This window comes from Rhipicephalus microplus, chromosome 2 (genome assembly GCF_043290135.1).
Source record: "Rhipicephalus microplus isolate Deutch F79 chromosome 2, USDA_Rmic, whole genome shotgun sequence".
NCBI classification, from domain to species: Eukaryota; Metazoa; Arthropoda; class Arachnida; order Ixodida; family Ixodidae; genus Rhipicephalus; species Rhipicephalus microplus.
In genome coordinates, this window is record NC_134701.1 from 292766239 (window position 1) to 292789090 (window position 22852).

General features: G+C 42.3%; 1 protein-coding gene and 1 long non-coding RNA gene across 3 annotated transcripts in view; both read right to left on the reverse strand.

The window, feature by feature from the left end:
• beag (IC cytokine homolog beag) overlaps positions 1–17499 on the reverse strand; it is a 72617-nt gene extending 55118 nt beyond the window's left edge. For both annotated transcript variants that reach the window (XM_075882259.1, XM_075882260.1), the window contains exons 1-9: positions 17328–17499; positions 17068–17128; positions 16886–16984; positions 15774–15827; positions 15632–15701; positions 15310–15407; positions 7561–7675; positions 7407–7474; positions 7296–7342 (exon numbers count right to left, since the gene is read on the reverse strand). In XM_075882259.1, the coding sequence (XP_075738374.1) occupies positions 7296–7342; positions 7407–7474; positions 7561–7675; positions 15310–15407; positions 15632–15701; positions 15774–15827; positions 16886–16984; positions 17068–17128; positions 17328–17346 (631 nt within the window). In that variant the 5' untranslated portion in view covers positions 17347–17499. The remainder of the gene's footprint in view (positions 1–7295; positions 7343–7406; positions 7475–7560; positions 7676–15309; positions 15408–15631; positions 15702–15773; positions 15828–16885; positions 16985–17067; positions 17129–17327) is intronic.
• Positions 3050–3412, reverse strand: LOC142782750 (uncharacterized). The gene is made up of 2 exons (XR_012888409.1): positions 3277–3412; positions 3050–3204 (listed from the first exon to the last, which is right to left on the reverse strand). It is a non-coding gene; the product is annotated as an uncharacterized LOC142782750 (long non-coding RNA).
• Positions 17500–22852: the final 5353 nt, after the last annotated feature.

Consider the following 22852-nt stretch of genomic DNA (forward strand, 5'->3'; position numbering starts at 1 on the left):
TGTCAAATTTTGCGACAGTTTAAAATAAGTTACATGTTCTCCATTCTTTCTTTTCCCCGAAAGTAATGCAAGCAGCGTTTTCAAACTTGACACGTTTTAAGGATATAGTGTGTTCATTAGGTACATAAATTATTGCTGCCGTAGGGCAAATGTAAATTTTTATATATTGCCTCAAGGTTCTCATATTGGCAAAAGTGTACTCCACTGAAATTCAAATAATAAAAAAACCCCATCTTCAATTTTTCTTAAAATCTCGTAAATAGACAACCGAAGGCCATCATAAAGTAATATAGAAAAACATGTTGCATTATTTTGTTTTTAGCGACAATATTCGTGGTACAAATCAGAGCTTTTCAAGAATGCGCTGATAAGTTGAGAAATCTAGAAATCGGAACGGAAAAGCGGCAATGAGCTTCAAACCCGAGTAAACGTGACCGCATTTGGTGAAGAAAGGCTGTTTTAGCAGATAGAACTCTAATATGTGCAGATGAGACTTCTAATTTTAGCAGATGAGACTTCTAATATGTGGTGCCTCTCAATTACTGACACACAGATGGAGCTGCTGTGACGGCGATGTGTTTGCAACACAATGCGTAAGAGATTTGAATGTTGAATGAGTTCATAAACGATTTATAACAAATTTTTATCATTTGGGGCACGAAGACTACCGCATTAGACTGAAGAACACACTTTAGGGCAAGTTGTCATCTGTCGTCTGCTCCTCTACTACTCCTGACCACTACTCCTAGCCCTGGCAGAGAATGTGAAACGCTCCATGAGAGTGCCACTATAGTTTACCAACAACCCTATAACGATAAGAGTCTTCGGCAATCTCCTAGAAGTGCATGTGGTACAAAAGGCACGTTTACACCAACGTGACAGGACATCGATTTCGGTCGGCCGCCTGTATTTGGAAACACGTTTTGTCCCATGCCGATGGTCTATAGAAGATGCCGTCTTGTTGTGCTCGTAGCCTTTCATCGACCCATTCTCTAGTCCCACTAGAGGGGCGCAAGACAACAACATAACTTGCCCAAAGAAACTGGGAACCACCTGCTCTACTTGTTTTCAGCCATCCTCCCTCTTAGGCTGCATACCCCACAGTGTGTGGACAGTGAAGTGAAGAAAAGATATCCGTGCAGTGCACAGATACCCAATAAAGGAGTAGTGACACCAAATTTAAAACACGAGATATGGCTTTCATTTGCTTGCTTGGTATGCACAAGTTTTTTTTAGCGAAGTATGAATCATGTCCGTTACATACAACTTATTCTATTTCAAGCGCAAAGAGCGTACTAGGCTCATCGGCGCCTCCCCAGCCATGGGACATCGACAGTATTTTGACGCGTTCAGCAAGCTCCTACATTACACCTCAGGCCCCAAGTGACGATAAGCGAGCAGAGATGATGTCGACAGTTTTAGTGTTGTCATCGCAATGTCTACATGAGGTGCCATCTGGCGGCGATGCTTGGCTACCTGGGAACGGCTTCACTTGCTTCGTTTTGCTTGGTTTGTACAGCACGTTTGTGTGAATCCTGTGTTTGCGTTGCGCCACATCGGTTTATTTGTTGTGGATTCATGCGGGCAAGTGAGCGTGAATGCGATTATCGGACGCTAAGGTCATCACCAACAAGTAATACGCACGCAGCATTCACATGTCTTACCAGTCAGCCTGGCCCAAGCGTGTCTTCAGCTGCCTCGTCGCTGCCCAGTTTGGCGTCAATTTCAGAATCACTGCTCAGGATCGAACGAAAATGATTTGCCACTGAGCTAATTGTTGCGATTTCATATTCCTCAGTGTCTTGATCATCGTTGGTGAAGGCTGATCATGGAGGTGACAACAATGGGTGTGGTGAAGACATGCCTACACAAGTGCGCGCCGAGCAGACGAAATGTCAACTGAAAATCGTGTCACCATTTCGTGTGGACCCGTGTTCAGATGGGGCGGGACCGCGGGAGGTGACCATATGGCAGCTCTGGCAGTGCTGCAAAATTGGCAGGCTTTGCATCAGTTTTGAATCGGGTTCAATAGTGGTCATACCGATTGATATCGCATAATAATTCATCCCTCTGTTGCATTATTAGTACCAAATCGTCACTAGGAGATCGACAACTACGCGACAACTACGTGTCCACGCAAAAAACGAGACATGCGCCAAGTTGATGTCACTGCTCCTTTAAGATGCCTCTAGGGTCTCATGCGGGGCTTCTTTATCTCCCCCCGAATCTCCCCCTTCGTCATTCAACTCAATGACACGGGCAAATTTTCGCTCGACAGCGAATCTCCTGACAATCTGCCGAAGACAAGTCTGTCGACACGTTTTGCTATGTCTAACAGCGCGAAAACAGATCGAGACTATATGTGGACCCGGCACAGCGCTTTGCATTGTCCACTTCTACTCTATGTTTGTGTTTTCGTGCTGTTAGATGCAATGGATCAGCACCAACTCGCCCAGTTTTCCATCTAAACGTTTTGCTGGTATTTTCGGTCATCATGTTGCACTACGATGACATGTTATCTTTTGAGGCATCGTTGTCGGTCTAGTGTGACCAGATGGTTCAGCGACATCGTCGGCGGGCAACTTGTCAACCAACTGCCTGCGTAGGTGTCGTGTCGCTCTAGTGTGAACGTGCCAATGTTTACTTGCCAATGTTCCAAAATTGGAACATACAAAACACGATCTTTCATTTCTTCCTCCATATACCACACTTTTAAAATTTTTTTGGTATACTCACTGATGCTTGGAACACAGAACAATGTTGATATTTATTATGAACCCTTGTGCAGTCTTTGGAAAAATGTTTAACAACAGGCATATTTTGTGCTCCTTCACCACCACGTGCTTGTTGTGTTATTTGGCAAGAAAAAGTAACGTTGCAGTAAGCAAACGAGAACTAAAATATAGGAATATAGTTGAGTATTAGATGGCCAAAAAGAAACAAAAACAAAGGCACTCTAGTTGTCAGGTTCGAGAGTTTTATGCACATGTTCCATTTTTGGAACATTGGCATTTTGCAATGTCAAAAACAGCGTAGGCGCGCGCAAGCGTTTCACCTTGTTCTTTTTGTTTTAATGGCTTGTTCATAGCGCCGTCTAGCTGGCGCTTTGCAAAAACAAACATTTGTTATCCTGGGCGTCATTATGAGACAGCCTGGCACGTGGAAGAAGCAGCATTCAACTGAAGCGCACAGCCACATCAGTCCCTGTAAATGTAAGTAGAAAATTACCTTGCGACGGATTTTATTCTTATAGTAAATTATTTAAAAACGCAATACCTTTCGTTGTAGGTCATGGCAAAGCGGTTCCTAACTTTGGAGGCAGTGATTGACCTTCTGTTCAGCCTCCCCGATGATGAGCGCAAAGGGGCGTCTATATGCCAATTGCCACCCGATGAAGATGGCAACATTACTGACGAGGAGCACGTCAACGAAAACGATTTTTCTGAAGTTGTTCCCGATGATGTTTGCGGGCAGGTTGAAGTAATGCAGCGATGAAGACTCATTCGTCTTCTAGATCTTAGAACCCTGAGCCAAGGCGGAAGCAACCGGCATTGAGGCAACTGACTACTGCAAAAGGACACAAAGCATCAACGAAGGCTGGCAAAACAAAAAGGCTGAAGCACTCTCATACGCCAGCATGGGGTGACCATGCTACGTTTAACAAAACACTTCTCAGCGACAGGCCTCCGTTGTTGCTGGAAGCATTTCCGGAGCTTGCGAGCATGAGTCCCTTTATACTCTTCAGCAAAATTATTTCTCCAGAATATCTTGCTTCACTGGCTGAACTGACTGCAAGATACGCACTCCAAAAGAGGGAGGAGGTGGATGTCACAGAAGCGGATATAGGTCAATTTTTTGGCCTCTTACTATTCAGCGGTTATCCCTCGGTTCTGTCAGAGGACTCGTACTGAAACACAGCAGAAGACCTTTGTGTGCCTATAGTCGCGACAGTGATGGCCCGCAATCGGTTCCAGCAGCTGAAAAGGTTTTTCATGTTGTTGACAACACTCAGTTGCAAGCAGGCAAAAAGATGGGTAAAATTCAGCTGTTTTACGAAGAAATCTCTAAATGTTTCCGCCAGTTTGGAGTTTTCCATGAAAATCTCAGCATCGATGAGTCAATGGTGCCCTATTATGGCCACCACTCGTGCAAAATGTTTATCAGCGGAAAACCCATTCAGTTTGGCTATAAGATCTGGATGATGTGCTCATCGAATGGGTACCCGTATGCAATGGAAATATATTGCGGAAGAAATGAAAAGGATGACAAGACACCCCTCGGAATCAGGGTTGTTAGCAACATGATATCGGTCCAGCAAGCCCTTGAACACCTGAACAGCACGAGGTCTACTTTGCCAACTTCTTTACTTCACACAGGCTTTTCACGAAACTGGCTGACCAGGTTATTCGAGCGACGGGGACTGTGCGAGATTCAAGAACTGGTGGCTGTCCATTGAAGAGCGTGAAAGGTGTCGAAAGGAAGAAAAAGGAAGAAAGAGGATCTTTTCATTACAAGTGCGATGGGGCAGTCTACACATGCAGGTGGAACGACAACGCAGTCGTCACAGTTTCTTCAAACCACCTCAGCCATGAGCCTGTTGGAAGTGCGAAACGCTTTTCACGACACTCAAACAAGAAGGTAGACATTCCTCAACCACAATTGATAAAAAAATACAATGAGGGCATGGGGGGAGTAGATGTCATGGACCGCCTCCTCGGCAGCTATCGACCAAGATTGAGAAGCAAAAAATGGTGGTGGAACCTTTTCAGCAATGGTATGAACATGGCTGCCATTGCAGGATGGCTCCTCCACTGCGAGCTTCACAAGGGAACTGATGCCACCATGACACACATCCCATTTTGACGAGACGTCACCATGTCCTTGCTGCAGCTCAAGCAGAAACTAGCTATGCGGCCGGGACCTCGGGTTCATCCACGCTGTGGGGACAGAAAGACTGATGGCCATTACATCGTCTCAGGGACTCAGGGGAGGTGCGCTGAATGCAAGAACACAACCAATCAGTGCCAAGAGTGCAAGAAGCGGCTGCACAAGAAATGCTTTGCTGCTTACCACAGTTTGTGAATTGCTCACTGTAGTACAGCCTTCACTATAAAAGAAGAAATTTTCGAAGGTTTTGTTATTTATACGAACACTTTCCAGAAACATTGTTTGACGCTAAATATTATTCTTCAGTTATCCTGAGCAAGGAAACCCTACCTAAATGTCAATAAATGTTTTTCTTGACAGAATTTGTGTTTTGCCTATGGAAAACACCAATGTTCCAAAAATGGAACATGAGAAAAAACGTACTTAGTCATTATGAATGTGGCTGAATTTTTTATCACAGTTCTTTAAAAGGCCAATGCATATTATGAACAAAATTATGACTTTTTTTTACAGTTGCTTCTTAGTGCGGCATTTAAAAGGTTAAATGTACAGCACACATCCAATACGAGACATCTCGCTGTGCTGGTTCCTCCTTGGTCAGGACTGTGGTGTGGGCAATGGTTATGCTGCATGAGCGTTGTTTGTAGAAACGTATAATTGCTTGTGAGCACATTGACCCAATGCAATAACTGTGGTACCTGTGCATGGTCAGGAGTAGAGCAGGTACAAAGAATACTATCACGGTGAATGCATGAGTGCAGTTCAGCGAGTACCCCAGAAGCAATATTGCTTCAAAAGGGGCGAGAATAAAAACATATCCATCGTAAATTTTCATGTACATAAATCAAATGGCATACAGTGTGGTGCAGGCAGTGGCTGATTTCACTGCAACTTTGCAGGACTTAGGCTGTGAAATGCTTTGCTTACGTGGACTATTTCATGGTTTTTTCCTCGAATTAATGTTTCACAGAGGATAAATAAGACAAATGCTTGAAACTGTTCAGACAGACAAACGAAGGCTTGAAGTCTCGGATGCCAAGACTGCATGCGATTTCTAGATTTGCAGCCATCTTTCCCCTCGTCCCATACTTGCTGGGAATAAAGAACTAGGAGCAAAAAATCCCTGCTTCTGTATGACTCGGGCTATACGAACCTTAATTATGAGACCACAGCTTCTTCAGGCTTAAAACTGGCAGTCAGATGATCATGTGACAACAAGGTCAGTGATAGCATGCAGCAACAAGCCACGAAGCTTAAAAACAGCGGATACCCAGAATTTTTAATAGCTTCGGTCACTGAAAAGGCGCTAAATAGTTTGCTTGACAGCAGTAAGAAAGCACCAAAACAATGTTGTTGGGGTTTAATGTTCCAAAACCACCACATGATTATGAGAGACGCCGTAGTAGAAGGCTCCGGAAATTTAAACCACTTGGGATTCTTTAACATGCACCTAAATCTAAGCACACAAGCCTCAAGCATTTTGGCCTCCATCGGAAATGCAGCCGCCACGGCTGAGATTCAATCCTGCGACATGCGAGTCAGCAGCCGAGTGCCTTAGCCACTAGACACTAGCAAACTAAGAACATATGTGTCTCTCCATACATGCACAAGACTTGTAATATTCTCAAGAAGATCGGGGAAAAGCATGGTGCGAAAATTGTTTGTGTCTCTTTGAAGCTTAAAGGCCTTTGCAAAAGACAATTTCCCCAAAACTACATCTGCAGAAAAGTGCACCATCAAGCATGCAAGCCAATGTATTTATTGCAATGAGGGCATAGTCTATCAAATTTATATCACATGTGAAAAATGCTCTACTGGGCAGACCGGGAACTGCATAAATACAAGGTCAAAAGAAGGTAGGTATGCCACAGAGATGCTGCAATCATCAGGGCACCTAAGTAAAGTCATTGTGCAAGATGTGGATGTGATGCCATGTTTAACCAAATGCAAAAGTTGGCGCATTACAGGTCTAAAGCAGCATGCGAAACTATGGAGGCATATTTCATGTTTAATCACACAATCATGTGAGCTCTGTATACAACGTCCTCAGGGAGACAGCTTTTAGCTTTATCGATAACCCCCTGATTAGTTAAGTCCACATACACGGAACATCATCGACCCAAAATCATTTGCTTCTATGAACATCTTGTAACATAGTCTCGGTTATCTTCAATGTTTTCGTGTAAATCCGTGACGAGCTTTGGCAAAAATGAACAGTTGAAAGCTTGGGCCCCACCTGTCCTATCCTCTTGTTTCAAGTTAATTGTTCCTGAATTTCACTCAGTGCAACTACATTACAACACCAAAAAACATACATCTACAACATGCACTCGTGTTGCCAAAAAATGAGGCCATCATTGCACAAACTATGAAACAACATGCAAGCAAATGAAATCTAATGTGCTTACCCAAAACTGTCTTGAACTGCATTTCTTCCTCCTGTGGTTCATCCTTGCTGCAAAGCCAATGCACAGGTCGGGTCTCTATGGCTGGTATTTATGAGAAAACAAGAACCTTACTTGTGTCGTGTCAGCGTCTGCTCTAACTCCTCGTCCTCTTTTTCCTTGTTGGAGATTTCACTGCGGACCTGGATTACAAATGTTACTTAATGAACAAGTGGAAATGCCCACAATATGGTATGCACACATGCACAGAATAATGAGCGGTTCTTGCCTTTTGCAGAAGAGCATAGTCGAGACCTTTCACCAAGTGAGTGTGCTCCATGTCACCACCCAAAAACTTGGATTCCTGGATCATCTGGCGACGCCGTTCAGCAGCATCCAAACCCCTGCCGACGAGTCATTTGTTTTTCTTAAGATGGCTATGCAACGCCTTTTCAGAGCACTGTGATCCTAAATGGTACTGAATTCCCACAGCTACCAATGAGTGTGCAAGTAAATTTAACAAGAAAGAATCTGCTTCCTAGGGGTACTGAGATTCAAAGTAAATATCGGCAATTAGCAGCAGAGATCTTAAATTGAACAAACACCAGTTTGGAGACAATTTGTTACCACCCATATTCAATGGAATGTCAATGAAAAATTTCATACTAAATTAAATTCCTTCCCTTACATCACATGAAATAAAACATGGCATCTACACTTTTGTCTAGACAGCTGAGCAGACTGGCCATTATCTAATAGACATATATGTTCACTCATAAACACATATTTTTAGGACATTAACTTTTTCGTTAATGCTTTTTCCAGTTTTTCCAGAATGCTTTTTCCAGTTGGCAAATCACTTCAGTACACATTGTATTATACCAAATTATGCATAATGAAATGCTATTTTTAAACGATATATGTTGTAGAGTAACAAAAGTATGCTAATATGTGTAAAATCTGAAAAGTGAGAAACTTTCTTTTGCTAACTGATGAACAGTGCAATAAAAAGCATAATTTAGGCAAAAGCATTCAAAACAACGAGAATTCAGAATAAACATTCGGAAGATAAATGTTCCAGGAATAGTATTAAAAAAATTAAATGTTCAACACAATGTTTCTATTAATATAGACAATAATTATTTGAACCAAAGTACTGCTTCGTTGTTCGTGCCATGTATGGAAGTATTTCCTGGTTTTTCACGAGAACCAAGCACACCTGTGCACTTTTCACATAAAATTTGCTTTTTTCACGTGAACAGCCTTCTTTTGTTCCAATACAGATGAATGCCCGCAACGTGAACGCCTACGTAATTCAAATGTCCTCCTAACTTCGCCTGTTCGTAAGGTGGCACCTCTTTCCGTGCACCACCACTCTCTGCATATGATGGCGTTGTAAAATATGCATCCAGAACATTATTTTGTCTTTTGCAAATAGTATTGCAAAGAAAAACGAAATTGCACACTGTCCTATAACCTCTAGCGCCACTTTTTAGTGCAGGGGCGTGATTTGCTTTGGTGGCCTTTTTGTCATGAGCAGAACCTCGGCAGCCAGTATCGGCACATCGCACCCTAGCCACATGTGGAGCTCGCACGTAACCAGGGTAGCTATAAGATTGTGCACAAAGGTTAGCAGCTATGCACATGTGGCGCAGGAGTTCACCTGAGGCTGTAAACAAGGCTAACTCAGATGGGTTTCTTTGTTGCTTCGACGGCCACTGTTACTTCGACGGCCACATTGACCAGATCTACCCACCCCCCAGTTCGACGTCATCAGTGCGGCCGACTATAAGAGACGGACCGAGCTGCAATTTCTTCAGTGGGCACGTCGGCTGCTCCCCAGCAAACATGAACCCCTTCCTGTATTTCATGCAGGTTAGTAAAAATTACTCCATTGTCAAAACTAGCAACCGTTGTTTCATCCAGCTGACGTGCCCCACATGTCTGAATAAGTTGTACTTTTTTGTTCAAGATGTTGTATGCTCATTGCTGATAATGTGTGGTGATGTGGAATCGAACCCTGGGCCGAACACAGAGGAGCTTTTGCGCCAAATCCTTGATGGTCAAAAAACCATGCAAGCAAGGCTTGACACTATTGAATCCAAGGTCGAAAATACGACAGCAGCATTTACAGAACTCACAAGCAAAATTTCCAGCCTTGAGGCAACTATCCAGACCATACAAACCAAACTGATCGACCTCGAAGACAGGAGCAGACGCAATAATCTTCTTGTGTTCGGTTTACCGGAACGTCCTGATGAAACATTCCAGTCACTAACAAATTCGGTGGTTTCTGAAATATTTGAAAACATGCTCGGTGTAAAGGTGTCAACAGTCGAAAGAATTCACCGAATAGGACAAAAGAGGCGAAACAAAAACAGACCGGTAGTGCTCCGGTTAATTGATCACCGTGAAAAAATTAATGTACTCAGAAACTGCTCTAAACTGAAGGGAAAAGATATCTCAGTTGCCGAAGACTTTTCACCAGAAACTAGGCAGACCAGGAGGTACTTATGGGAAAGCACTGCAAATATCAGGAAAAAGGGCGAGAAAGTGAAACTTGTACACGACAAAGTCATCATAAATGGAGATACATATGCTTGGGATGCTGCTGAGATGAAAAGAATTCCCGTTTTAGCAGCCAACAAAAAATCTAGGAAGAAACAGTGAACTTCTTCGGTCACTCAAAAATACTTCCGCATCATTAATCTGAACGCTCGCAGCATCGTAAACAAAGTTAGCGACTTGCAAAGTATTATAGTGGCGCATGAGCCGCATGTCGTAATAATATCTGAAACTTGGCTGCACTCAGGTATCTTAGACTTCGAGATAACACCACCAGGGTACAAAATATATAGGAAGGACCGAGATTCCCGAGGGGGCGGAGTCGCTCTGTTGTTTCAAGAGTCCATGCATGTTCAAAGATCCCCTGACATAGCAGACACCGAATGCGTCATTGCGAAAGTCTTTTTAAACGACTTCCATCTCGTAATCGCCGGTTTTTACCGCCCACCAAACTGTGACATATTTTTTGACAATTTGAATGAATTTTTGTGTACAGCTGGCACGCATTGTAAGAACATTTTGCTTGCTGGTGATTTCAACGCCCCGTCAGTTGACTGGTCAACTGATTTCCCTAATGCTCTTTGCGCAGCAGCAGAACCTTTAACCGATATCGTTCTTTTTCATGGGCTGACGCAACTAGTAAAACAACCGACTCGCGCACTTAACATATTAGATCTTTTCCTGGTAAACGACCACGTCCTCAAGCGCAATCCGAGAGTCGACATATTTGAGGGAATTTCAGATCACAGAATGGCATCTCTTACGTTAGAGTTAAACTTCCGATTAAAACCATCTAAAAGCCAACACTTAATTCCTGTGTACTCACATGCTAGCGACGTCGACATACTTGATGCTTTAGATAATGAGTTTTCCAAATTTGTATGTCTTTCGGAATCACATGACGGCTCTGTTCATAGCTTATGGTGCTTCTTTAAAAAACTTGTTCACAACTGTATCGACAATTTTGTGCCCAAAAAGCGAAAATACGTGTGTGAAACGAATCCGTGGATGACAAGAAACCTTGTGCGTCTTGGGCGAAAATTAAAAAAAGTGAGAAAGCAGCATACGGTACGACCATCAAAAGCAAACTCTGATAAGCTAACCAACCTGCGCCGACAGCTTAAAAACGGCATATTAAAAGCTAAAGATCACTATCAAAATGTATCACTGAAAAACTTTCTTGAGTCATCCCCGGATAAGTTCTGGAGATATCTATCGCCAAAGAAGACCCACGTGTCTGATATTTGTGTTGATGGTATCATGTTGACTGACAAACTCAGAATTGCAAATGCACTGAACGAGTACTTCTGCTCCGCGTTCACGAGTGATGATGGCAAGATACCACGCATATCTGTTCTAGACGCTACTCCGCCCATAAGCTCCCTCGACATAAACGAAGCGGGAGTACTGTCCTTGCTTCTTGGCATTGACGTGAAAAAATCGCCAGGCGTCGATGAAATACCTAATGCTTTCCTCCGGAGATATGCGGAATGGTGCGCCAAATATCTGTGCATTATTTTCAACAAATCACTTTCACGTGCAGAAATACCACACGACTGGAAGCATGCAAAGATTATTCCCATCCCTAAATCAGAAGACCGCTCACTGCTGTCCTCCTACCGCCCTATCTCTCTTCTTTGTACCTCATCGAAACTGATGGAGCACATTATATTTAAGCACATTTCAGTCTTCATTGAAAATAATGGCCTCTGCGACACACGTCAACACGGCTTCCGTCGCGGAATGTCAACCGTAACGCAACTACTGGAAACCGTACATGAAATTGCGGCAACACTGGACAGCCAAGGTCAAATTGACATAATATTTTTGGATTTTGAAAAGGCCTTTGACCGTGTATCCCATCAAAAGTTGCTATTAAAACTAAAACCCATTCTCAAAAACGACCAGCTACTTCAATGGACAGAGGCGTATCTGACAAACAGGCGGCAAACAGTCGTTGTCGACGACGCAAAGTCGGACTCATCTGATGTGCGGTCTGGAATACCACAGGGATCAGTCTTGGGTCCCCTGTTTTTTCTACTGTTCATTAATGACATAGTGCAACACATACCAGTTAAAATTCGGTTGTTTGCAGACGACTGCATACTCTACAATGAAATCCACAGCGAGGCAGATCAGGCTATCCTAAATTCATCTTTATCAGTTATAGCTACTTGGTGCTTAGAATGGCAAATGAGCATTAACCTCAGAAAAACAGTATCGATGACCATAACACGCAAACAGAAGTCATTACCTTTTGTGTACAGCATTAATGGCCATAACTTATCGTCTGTCACGCAATATAAATACCTCGGTTTAGTGATCACGTCGGACCTTAGGTGGAGTAACCATGTAGCTCACATTAAAAATAAGGCCATGAAGAAACTTGGATACCTGAGAAGAACCTTGGCTAAATCTACGAGCAATATAAAATTGTTGGCCTACAAGACATTCATAAGACCATTACTAGAATACGCTACTCCTGTCTGGGGCCCTTACACCCAATCAAACGTAAGCGAAATCGAAAACATACAGCGGAAAGCAGTCAGATTTATCTTTAATTCTTACCGTCGTCATACATCCGTCAGTGCTCTTTTACAGGACGCGAACCTCGAAACTCTAGAGGTACGACGCTATCGAGACAGGCTCAAGATGTTATACCTGATTTATCGACAACATGTCAAAATAGATAGGGAATTGTATATTAAACCGTGTAGTAGGCGCCCAACCCGTTCATCTCATTCGTTCAAACTAATCGAATACTCGTGCCGAACCAACATGTTCAAAAAATCGTTCTTCCCTCGTACAATCCATGAATGGAACGCATTGCCTGAAAATGTATTACAGAGCCCAACCATGTCGTCGTTTATGCACGCTCTCGCTCATCTATGACCGAGATGTTTCCTGTGGCGTCTGTCGCTTTCCAGATGGCGTGCGACATTGAAACAAAAATCATTACACCCTTCTTATCGTTGTCGAGCAGACTACTGCGTGAACATGCGCTCTTTTGCACATTCTTCTCTTTTTTTCCCCTTGTAGTTATTTTATTTGTCCTAAACTGAAACATTTTTTTTCACCCTGTGGTCCATGTATTTTCTTACCAGTATTTTCAACTGTATTATCGTGTGTGTTTTACTGGAACCTGTTGTTTCTTGTTTCACATACTGAAAAGATTGTTCAACACTGTTTTTAGTTTTATTCCACAGATTTGTTTGGAACCGTTCTCACAGATTGTTCATCATTTTCTTTTGTGTACAATCCACTCCTGCCTATGGCTTGTAAAGCAAGTTGGCAGTATTAAAATAAATAAAAATAAAAAAAAAAAACTCCTGAATAGCGCATGCCCCAGGCTAACGCAAAACACTGTCGCAATAGGTGCTTGAAGCTGAGGTGCTGTCATCTTGAGACTGAAAGCTCGTTATCACTCAATTGAGGTGCTGTTGCAAGATAGTTTCAAGCAGCACGCGTTTCTAATGGTGCAGTTACACATCCATGGGCGCCGATGCCATGGGAGCAACTAGTGACACTGGATGTAGCCCTTTGTCTAATATAACAATAAAAACGAAACATAGCTGCTGCATACTGGCGAAAAAGGCTACCTTCACACGTTATACATGCAGCGAACCCTCGAAAATAAAATGACCTTTTGCATACAAAGTCTTCCCCCACTCCAAACAACAGCTCTCTAGTGAATAGCTGGAGTAAATTTCAGGCAATTACTACCGCTCAACACTGTGAGACTCCGAATCTGATGTCATATAGTTTGATGTTTGACTTGCAAAGGTTCTTTTAATTACAGAACTTTCATGTTACAGAAGCATAATTACGAGTGGCACGCATATCTTTCAAGCTCGTCAGCTCGAGTCATTTTCTTAACACATACACATTGGTTTGTAAAAATGTCTGTCGAAAATCATGATGTAGTCAAAACAGCCAAATTCAAACCGATGCTGAAAGTTAAATGGCTGGACTAAGTACCAGAAAATGCCAGGTACTCGAGAAAATTAACATGCAAAAATCATGCATTCAAAGTATAGATGACCGGTGATTAATTTGAATAGGCGTGGTAATGGAGGAGCTAATTTGCAGTCACTTAAAGCTTCCTTTAAGCATCGAAAATCGTAAATAAGCACACTAAACTAGTCACAAATCATAATTTGTTTTGTGTTGAACATGTAAAGCCCATTTCCATGGCAACAAACGGATGTGGTGATGTTCAAAAAACAGCGTGCTATGCAAGTACTATTACAGTATGGGCTTTTCTGCAATCTGCATATTGCACCCGAGACACTCAAATATTTTTTGTTACACCACTTCAAGTTTAACACGTGAATCTTTCCCCATTGTGTAGTAGTGTATTTCACAGTAAAGTTCTCCTGCTTGCTGGAAAGAGAACATAAAGGGACACCAAAGGCAAATATTAAGTCACAATAAATCTTGAGATAGGTTTCCAGAAACCTTGTAGTGCTTGTTTCGTGCTAGGAAAAATCCAATTAAAAAAGAAAGATCACATTTTCATGTTCTGCATACTATTGGAACACCTAAAACTCCCCTCCATAATGGGGACGTGCCCCACCCCAAGCCCAGCTGCGGACAATGCCATACCGGTGCTTTCCATTCTCTGGTAACTTTGTGCCTGCAGCAGACACACATGCAAGAATACATCACGTTGTATTTGTTTTTTTTTACGGTCAAATTTCATTATAACTAAGTCACATCTGCCATGAAAATGCTTCACTATATTGGAAAATTCATTATAAACATACTTGTCCAGCATTTCCAGTAAGTGTGCGATGTACCCCGAGTTATGCCTTTATGCTCACGTTGCATGACCTCAGTTTTTCTGTTTTGCCAAGTTTTCCGTGAACCGAAAAATGATAAAAGATATTAGGTTTTTACTCTGGAACGAAATAATAAATAATGTTCTGGGTACACTTTTGTTTCTATCAAAAATATAGTTGTTTTTTTTTCTGTTTCACATTTTTGGTTTTTGTTCCGTTGCAACACACTGGACAGTGGTGTGATGTCCATTAAATTCGAACTGCACTTAATTGAAACAATTTTATAGTTGTGTTCTAGTTCGAATTAACTAGTTTTACTGTTAGACTTACTCAAGCTTCAGCCTTTCACTATAGCATAAATTGTTACTTGCCTTTAGTGTCCCTGCACTTTCAATTCATACAAAAGGCTTGCTATCAAAGCGAGCAACAAATTAGGCATTTGCCTATTATGGTACAATAAACTCATATCTACAAAGAATGTATTGACCACAGCAAAATCGATGAACTTATGGTTTGAGGGAGAGTGTTACTGGCCCACTAAAGCTATAGGCAAGCTATGAAACGGGCTCCTCAATTTAACTTTTAACCGCTGCTGCTAATACGAGACAGGATGAATACACTGCCATCACTGTTTTGTCGCAATTCTTATTTTACTGGCTCTGTAAGCATTAAAGAGAACAACATGAACGTACGATTTTGCATCAGGAGCAACGGCTCTGTAGCCTGCTGTCGATGAAATGGGGTCTTCATTTTGGTAATCTGGGTTGACGCCTTCTCTTCTCTCCCGAGCCTGCACATTTCAAATACACATACACACTATAGAAAACAAAGCATATTACACAAGAGATGCCGCTTCTAAAAGATCCAGCACTGCAGTTTAAACAGCCTGTGGTTCGACTCCACTTTTTTTTTTTACACCAAGAAAAGGCCTGGCACCAGCCAAGAAGTCCGGGTTAAACTTGTGGTCACAGTGATTGCTTTCAATCGTATTGACTTGAACAGAAGCGCCCTTACTCTGTCTCGGTATTTTTCAGCCAGCTCAGCCAACTTGTCCTCCTCCTGTTTCTTGAGTGAGGCATAAAACCTAGAAGACAGAGGGAGCTTCTGAGGCAGTGCTCACACACTGGTGCATGCAAGACGCAGAGACTCTTCTTACATCTTTTTCTTCCGCCTTTGGTCACCTTTGTCATCATCCTCAGCTGTGGGTTTTCTAAAAAAAGAAAAGTTCTTTGAGCACGCTGTCCGGTGCATTTAAAACGCCCCAACCGAGATCCCCAACCAATGCACTACGAAGGCCTGCGTGCCATTCACAATTCTCGAATAAATAGCAAAATCTTCCAGACTATAAGATGTATAGAAAAGCATTCTTGCACAATGCTACATATCACTTATTCAATAACCAAGTTCGCATGTTAAATCTAAAAATGATGGGGAGTTTCAAGGAGCTTGTTGCATTGCTAGACACAACCAATGAAACCAACAGACAATAGTGTAATTATTGAGAGCTAAACAAAGGAATTAAAGTAGACTTAAAACTACAGTAATTGAAGGCTGTGAGCTCAGATACCACTTGCCTGTTTCTTCACTTCACATGATACACTATACAAGTTCAGGTAACAAAAACTAACTTGCCTAATCAATTTTAATGCATCTCGAGCTAATTGGTAGTTCATCACAAAGCAGAAAAAGAGTACACTTCACAGGAACATGAGGCACAGCCTAAGTGCCCCCTATGTCCTCCTTTGTAAAGTATGCGCTATTTTTTAGCAATCGTCAGCACTATTTCTACAACGGTAGGTCCTTCTTCCTCTGAAATATGGCAAACACCACAAGCAAATCACAACAGCTCAGTGTGCTCATGCGTTAAAGTTCGTGCCTTCGGATAAAGCTAACTTTACAGAAGGGACAATATCAATGAGAGCTAACAGACAATGATGCCTTCTTCTGTGCATAAAAAAGAAAACAAGCCCATAAATTTAGACTTCTTTCTTTCATCCAAAAGGCAAGCCACTTGCAGGAAGGAGTGATGTCCCTGCAGAGCAGTCTTCGACGTACAATCGCTCGGATACGGCGCGAACAGTTTCAGCGACGAATTACACTTAGTGAAGCTGTGAAGAAAGATGTATACACAACGCGCTTGTTAAACTCCGGCTCGCAAAACCGTAGTTTAACGCTGCGGTACGCGGGCAAACCGTTCAAACAAACGTGACCATAGTGTCACGGAGAACATCACAAAAGCTTGGGAATATATGTAGGACGTCGTCTCACCGATATGTTTCTTCTTTCGCTGGAGTAGGTGTCGCCTGAGGAGCGGCGCGAGGTGTCATAATAAGTTTCCGAAAGTCATCGTTGGTCATGGGATGATGGCTAGGAAAAAAAAAAAGAGTACCTTCCATTGAGTCAATCCAACATTTTGTTTAGTCTGTCAGATAATCAGTTTCAATGTATACCTTTCCGTTGAGGACACATTTAAGCCCGGTGGAGCTATCGGGTTCGAGTACGACTCACCACCTGCAAAAGTAAACAATTACGCGCCAACTAAGCTTACATTTATTCCTCTAAGGTCACCTCACACAACACGGCTACTCGTACTGCAAAGGAATACAACACAAACGCGGTCTACGCAGCAAAGACGTAGTGTTGAACGACGGAGCATGGAAGATGGGACGGTATATGCAACAAGAACCGAAAGCAATGGTAACGCGCATACCTTCCCCTCGTTCAGGCATTGTATCTTTCAAATAGCTCGTCCAAGGTGCAAAAAAACACAGCCGACTGACAGACGGGCACACTGCAAACGAAGATACGCCAAGCGAAACAGCGCACTGAGAGCAGCTATGGATAGCGCAGCACCACAGAACACCTCACTGGCAGCCTGGAGCAGGCCGTGGGCAGCCACGTGAGGGCAGCACCAGTCATAACCTCCTATATATGTATATTTTTTGCCTGCCGGATCAGTGCGAAACGCTCGTTATTTATGGCGGCGCTGCCTACGTAGGGTTAGGGGTCTTTGTACTTGGCCTTTTCAAGATTAACAACTTCGGCGTTTGCTAAATTCAGAGCACCTTTCCTTTCTCCGTGATTCAGAGGCTATGTCATAGAGAAAGAAGAATACTTTTTTTTATTTCTCTATGGCTATGCCTTGTGTTGAAGGGGTTGCCTGTTGAATGAGCGCAAAACGCCCGTCATTTATGACGACGGCACTTACGTAGGATTAATTATAATTACGTTTACGCCTTTTAAAAACTTTTTCACGTTATTTTGTTGCATACAAGCTCCAAAAATGTAAAAATTTATTTGAAGCCAACCCTACTTAAGTAGTGCTACCACCACAGTTCCGACGACGGCCGCTTCCCAAGCGCACTGAGCGCAGTACTGAGCGCCCGTAATCTGGCAGGCAAGGGAAATCTAGGAGGCTGTGTACCAGCACTATTGTAAGTTTGGTTGGCTTGCTTAGAGTTTCATAAAATAAATACCATGCTCCACGGAGTTCATACTAACGCTTATAAACCTGTTTGTCCGTACATAAAAAAAAAAATCATGGCTGATTTCTTAAAGCGAAACATGTCCTCGCAGAGGTAGTTGCAATGAGCGTTCACTGTGCATTGTTTCGCCACAAGGGCGAAGAGATGAACGCTACAGCAACAAATTGAAATGTCACGCGAAGAACGGAAAGGAGCACGAAACTTACATAGCACACCTCAGGCAGAAAGCATGCACGAAATGAGCATACACGGGACGAGCACGGACAAAACACTGCTCAAACAGAAATACGCACGAAATGAACGCACCGATATACAGAGGACAAGCGCGAACAACTGTCACAGTTTTTAATTCTTCGTGACTGAGCAGCGTGCTCCTTTCATAGCCGCGGCCGCGAGCGAAGTGACCTTCGCGCGTTCTTTAGCTACTGTAATTTCAAAGCAAACTTGCGCTGGAAGCACAAGAGGTACGAAGCGCCCGAATCCCGAAGTAGGCGCACGCGCGAGTGAGCACCAAGATTGACCTTGTGAGCACTACGGCCACGCCATGTGGAGGCGCGCGCGCTCCCAATATGCGACCGTCATGCCATATCGCTACCGATGACAAAAACGCGCCGAAGTTGCTAAGCTTTGAGGTTTACCAGCGGTACATGTTGTATATATTGTTATGGGGTAAACTGATGGGTAGTGGGATACTAGAAGAGGAAAGCCGCAGGACAGAGAACGAGGAAGACGAAGTGTTTTGAGAGCAGTCGATTTCATTATCGTTAAATGTCAACAAAAGTGCGCTCTTGGTGTTTCCGCTTGCAGACCCAATTTCAATTCCAATTCTATATAAACAGGAACCCATCCAGCAAGTAGACAAGAAGTTTTTCCAATGGGCCAAACGTACTTGGGAATAGAAGAAACACAACTTAGCGGGTGTCTTAATTTTATTACCAACGGTTTCGACCAGTCTTCGTCAGGGTTCGCGAACAAGTGCGACGCTATGCAAACATGCCGCATCGACATGGTGGTGCAAGAAGGAAACGAGAGAGAGCGACGAATTCGTGGTGTTTTACGGTGGTGACATATGCTGTGCCGAACAGTTTCTTCTTCGTCTCATTGGTCTCTTCTATGTATGTATATGTATATATATATATATATATATATATATATATATATATATATATATATATATATATATATATATATATATATATATATATATATATATATATATATATATATATATATATATATATATATATATATATATATATATATATATATATTTGTGTGAGTGTGTTAAAGATTTTATTACAGGTACACCAACTTGCTTTGCCTGAAAAAAAAAAAGACGTGCCGACGAGTCCAAACAATTGTTTGTGACGTTTGGATGTTTAATATTTATGAACCACAAACAAATGTGAATGATTTGGCTGGTCCGCATCTATTTTTGTTATGTCTGGCCCGTACGAAATTCTGTCTTGTTCTCGACAACCTGTTCAGCGCATTATGCAATAATAGACTGACAATGCAGGTTATCGGTCCAGATAGTCTGTAAACACCCTTTCTGATATTTATTATCAGCAAAAAAAAAAAGAAAAAAAAGAGAAGTATGTACCACTCCACTCAAGCCTTTTGCATGCCATATGTGGAGTTTCACTGCTTCTAGAATCTGCCCACCTCTGACTGATTGACAATGTGAATTGACGGTGCAATGACGACATCCATTTACTGAACAAAAACATCACGGTTGCCAATTTCAGTGGTGCCAAGCATGAAGAGGTGCAGAGCTTTGTGCTCTTTGTTTCTCATTTATTCTTTTTCTCTCGTCTTCTTTTGCTGTCTTTTTTGTCTCTCGTTTATTTTTATTTATTTCTCTTCATGTATTTGTCTGTATCTTTCTATGCTATGCTTTATTTTCCCCCTCATCCTCAGTCTCACTTCTCTTTCCCACCTTCTTGCAGTACCATACAACATAAGCCTATGCAATGCAAATCTCGTGTGCATGGATAGCTGAATCGTTATGCCAGGTGACAACGCTCTCCCTTGAGTTGTCTTTCGAAGGCAAGCATCAAACAATAGGTTGAATTCTGCCTCATCAAGAAATTTGTGCGAGGTGACACCACATCATGGCACCACTGCTCACTTGGAGGTGGTCACGTGAGTTTTCAGTCGGACAGAGGAGAAGGGGTGCACAAATCATGCAGGTTGACAGCTCCACTGTAAAGAGGCAGACTCTGCAGTGATTGCGACTAGTGTTTCCTGCAACAGCCCATTGTGGTGCTCTAATTACGCTTCACAGGCCAAGTTCTCAGATTCAAGCTGTCTTCCATAAAGCTTCCAGCAAGACGTTATTGATTATTTCTATGCTATTTTTCTTTTCAAGTTTGACATGGCACAAGTAACACCCTAAATAGAATGGTTTGTCCTCTGCAACCTAACCTCCAAAAAATCTTTTTCTTTTTTAAATCTTGACTGGGCATATTGTAATACCTTTAGGTGATAAAAGAAAAGGTCACAAGACACACGGACAAAAAAGTGATCCTCTTCACTGTGATTCCCAATAAATTGCTCGTTAAAATAAAACAAAAAAAACTGCCAGCATACTTTAGTTCCTTTTTATCCATGACTTTGTAACCTACTATATCATATTATATTTTTTTTACAAAATAACTGCATGCCCCAGCCAGATATTCGTTCTGCAGCGACTAGTATAGGTTTTATTAAGACTCACAATTTTAAGCTGAACACAAGTTCACACAATGGCAGATTAATCTAATCAACAGTGTAGTGGTAACAGCCAATCATATTGTCTCCTATAAATGAGCACAAATACTTGAGTCACCAACAGAACAAGAATGTTATTCATATTGAAAAAAAAAAAAGAAATAAACTAGCACCATCTATAGCGACTTTTTCATGCACTTGCCTTTTTTCCCAGCACAGCAAGAAAATGGGGAAATATCTTTATTCATAAGAACAGGCAAAAGACTGCAGCTTTTCCCGAAGCACAAGGCATTTATTGTTGCCTTGATTTCTTCTAGCCTTTCCTTTTAATCGCACAGCTGCTTGCTTACTTAATTTTACTTTGAGGAAGGTAAAAAAAGGGTCTCACTTTTTTTACTTTTCATTGCATTTATTTATTTATGTGTAGCAGCGACATTCTGATTAAAGGAACCCAATACCTTCCTAAAATGTCTTGTATTGGTTTAGTATTTAAAGATTTGGGACAGGTACCTGTCACTATTATACCTTTGCAGCGTAGTGTTGTTAGGGGAAGAACACCTTAGGCTCTAGGATTGTCCATTGCACGTTGCCCTGCACATTACATGCAAGGTACCCACTATACGCCATGACAGCGAAGAATACTAAGCTTCTTAGTGTTTGAGAACATGCAAGGTACCCGACGGCGCTGCATGCACTGCGGTGAGAGTGTTCCATGTGAGAGTGTTCCAGACCATGGAACCTTCTCTTTCTGCCATGGATGAAAACAAACATAAGGCGCGAGAAGCGGTGGCAACGCCGATGACAAGCTACTACGCCAGAGGCGAGAGCTCGGCAAATGGCAGCTTTGTCACTCATTTACATGTGTGAGTGGGCAATGTCACGGTCGACTGCCGATAACACCGAAAGATCCCACTGCTTTGCGCACTAATCATCATTGACTTCATGGGGATGCAGTGATTTTTATAATGACATACCTTTATTTGTAAGCATTGTATTAGCTGCTAAAAATTTTCAAGAGAAAAACAAAAGTGTGATTATGCATGCCTTGGTTTTCCTTCATTTTTCTAATTACTTATATAGATGTAATAATTGTTTTCTTTTCCATTATCCTATTTAGGATAGAAATGATATTATACACAATGTGTCTTTTTGTTAGCATTTTGCACCTCCCACTCCTGCCTAAATCCTGGCATTCAAGCCAGCAATACTTGAAAAATATAAAACTGCTGTTAAAACTTTGAAGTTCCCTCACTGAAAGAGAAACACCGTAGACTTGCTCAATGTGTGTGCCGCAAAGAAGAATGGCTCTCTAATGTACAAACAGCACAGGACTTGGTCATAGCATTGCCATGGTACTTACACCTTGGTCCTCTGTGAAGCACAGTGCTCTGCAGTTGCTACGGTTAGAAAAGGGTGCCCCTGCTAGGGCAAATGAAGTGCTCCAGAATTCATATCCATCCATCCAAAGGAGGAATATTAACGAGAACAGACATCACAAGTAGTAATTGTAAAGGAAATGTCAAGAAAGACAGGTGGACGAAAAGATAACTTGCCGCGAGCAGGGACCGAGCCTGCGACCTTCGTATAATGCATACGATGCTCAACCACTGAGCTATGGTGGCGGTGATCCCGCTGTCCACTTCATGGGGACCTATACACCCCATTATAATAATGTTCCATTACTCAACTATTCAATTATGTGCCCAAGATCAACGCACAGTTGTAGAGCAGCTTCACAAGCCCATGATTGCATTGCGCGGAACATCTGCCTTGGTCCTTTTCCTTCTGTTGCTAAAAGGGCTGATGAAAAATAGAAAGGCCATATGGCGGAGTGTTAGCATGCTGCTACACACAAACTACGAGCTTCTAGACGTGTCATTTTGCAAAAAACACATTAAAATAATTACTTTTTGCTAGTTTCTGCATGAAGTGTAGGTCGTGTCTGCCTATTTTAATGCCCAACCTCTCAATATGGGTGAAAATGTTGGTGGCTACAATGTTTTCCAGTATTTCTTTAGGCATTAGATGCATACAAAGG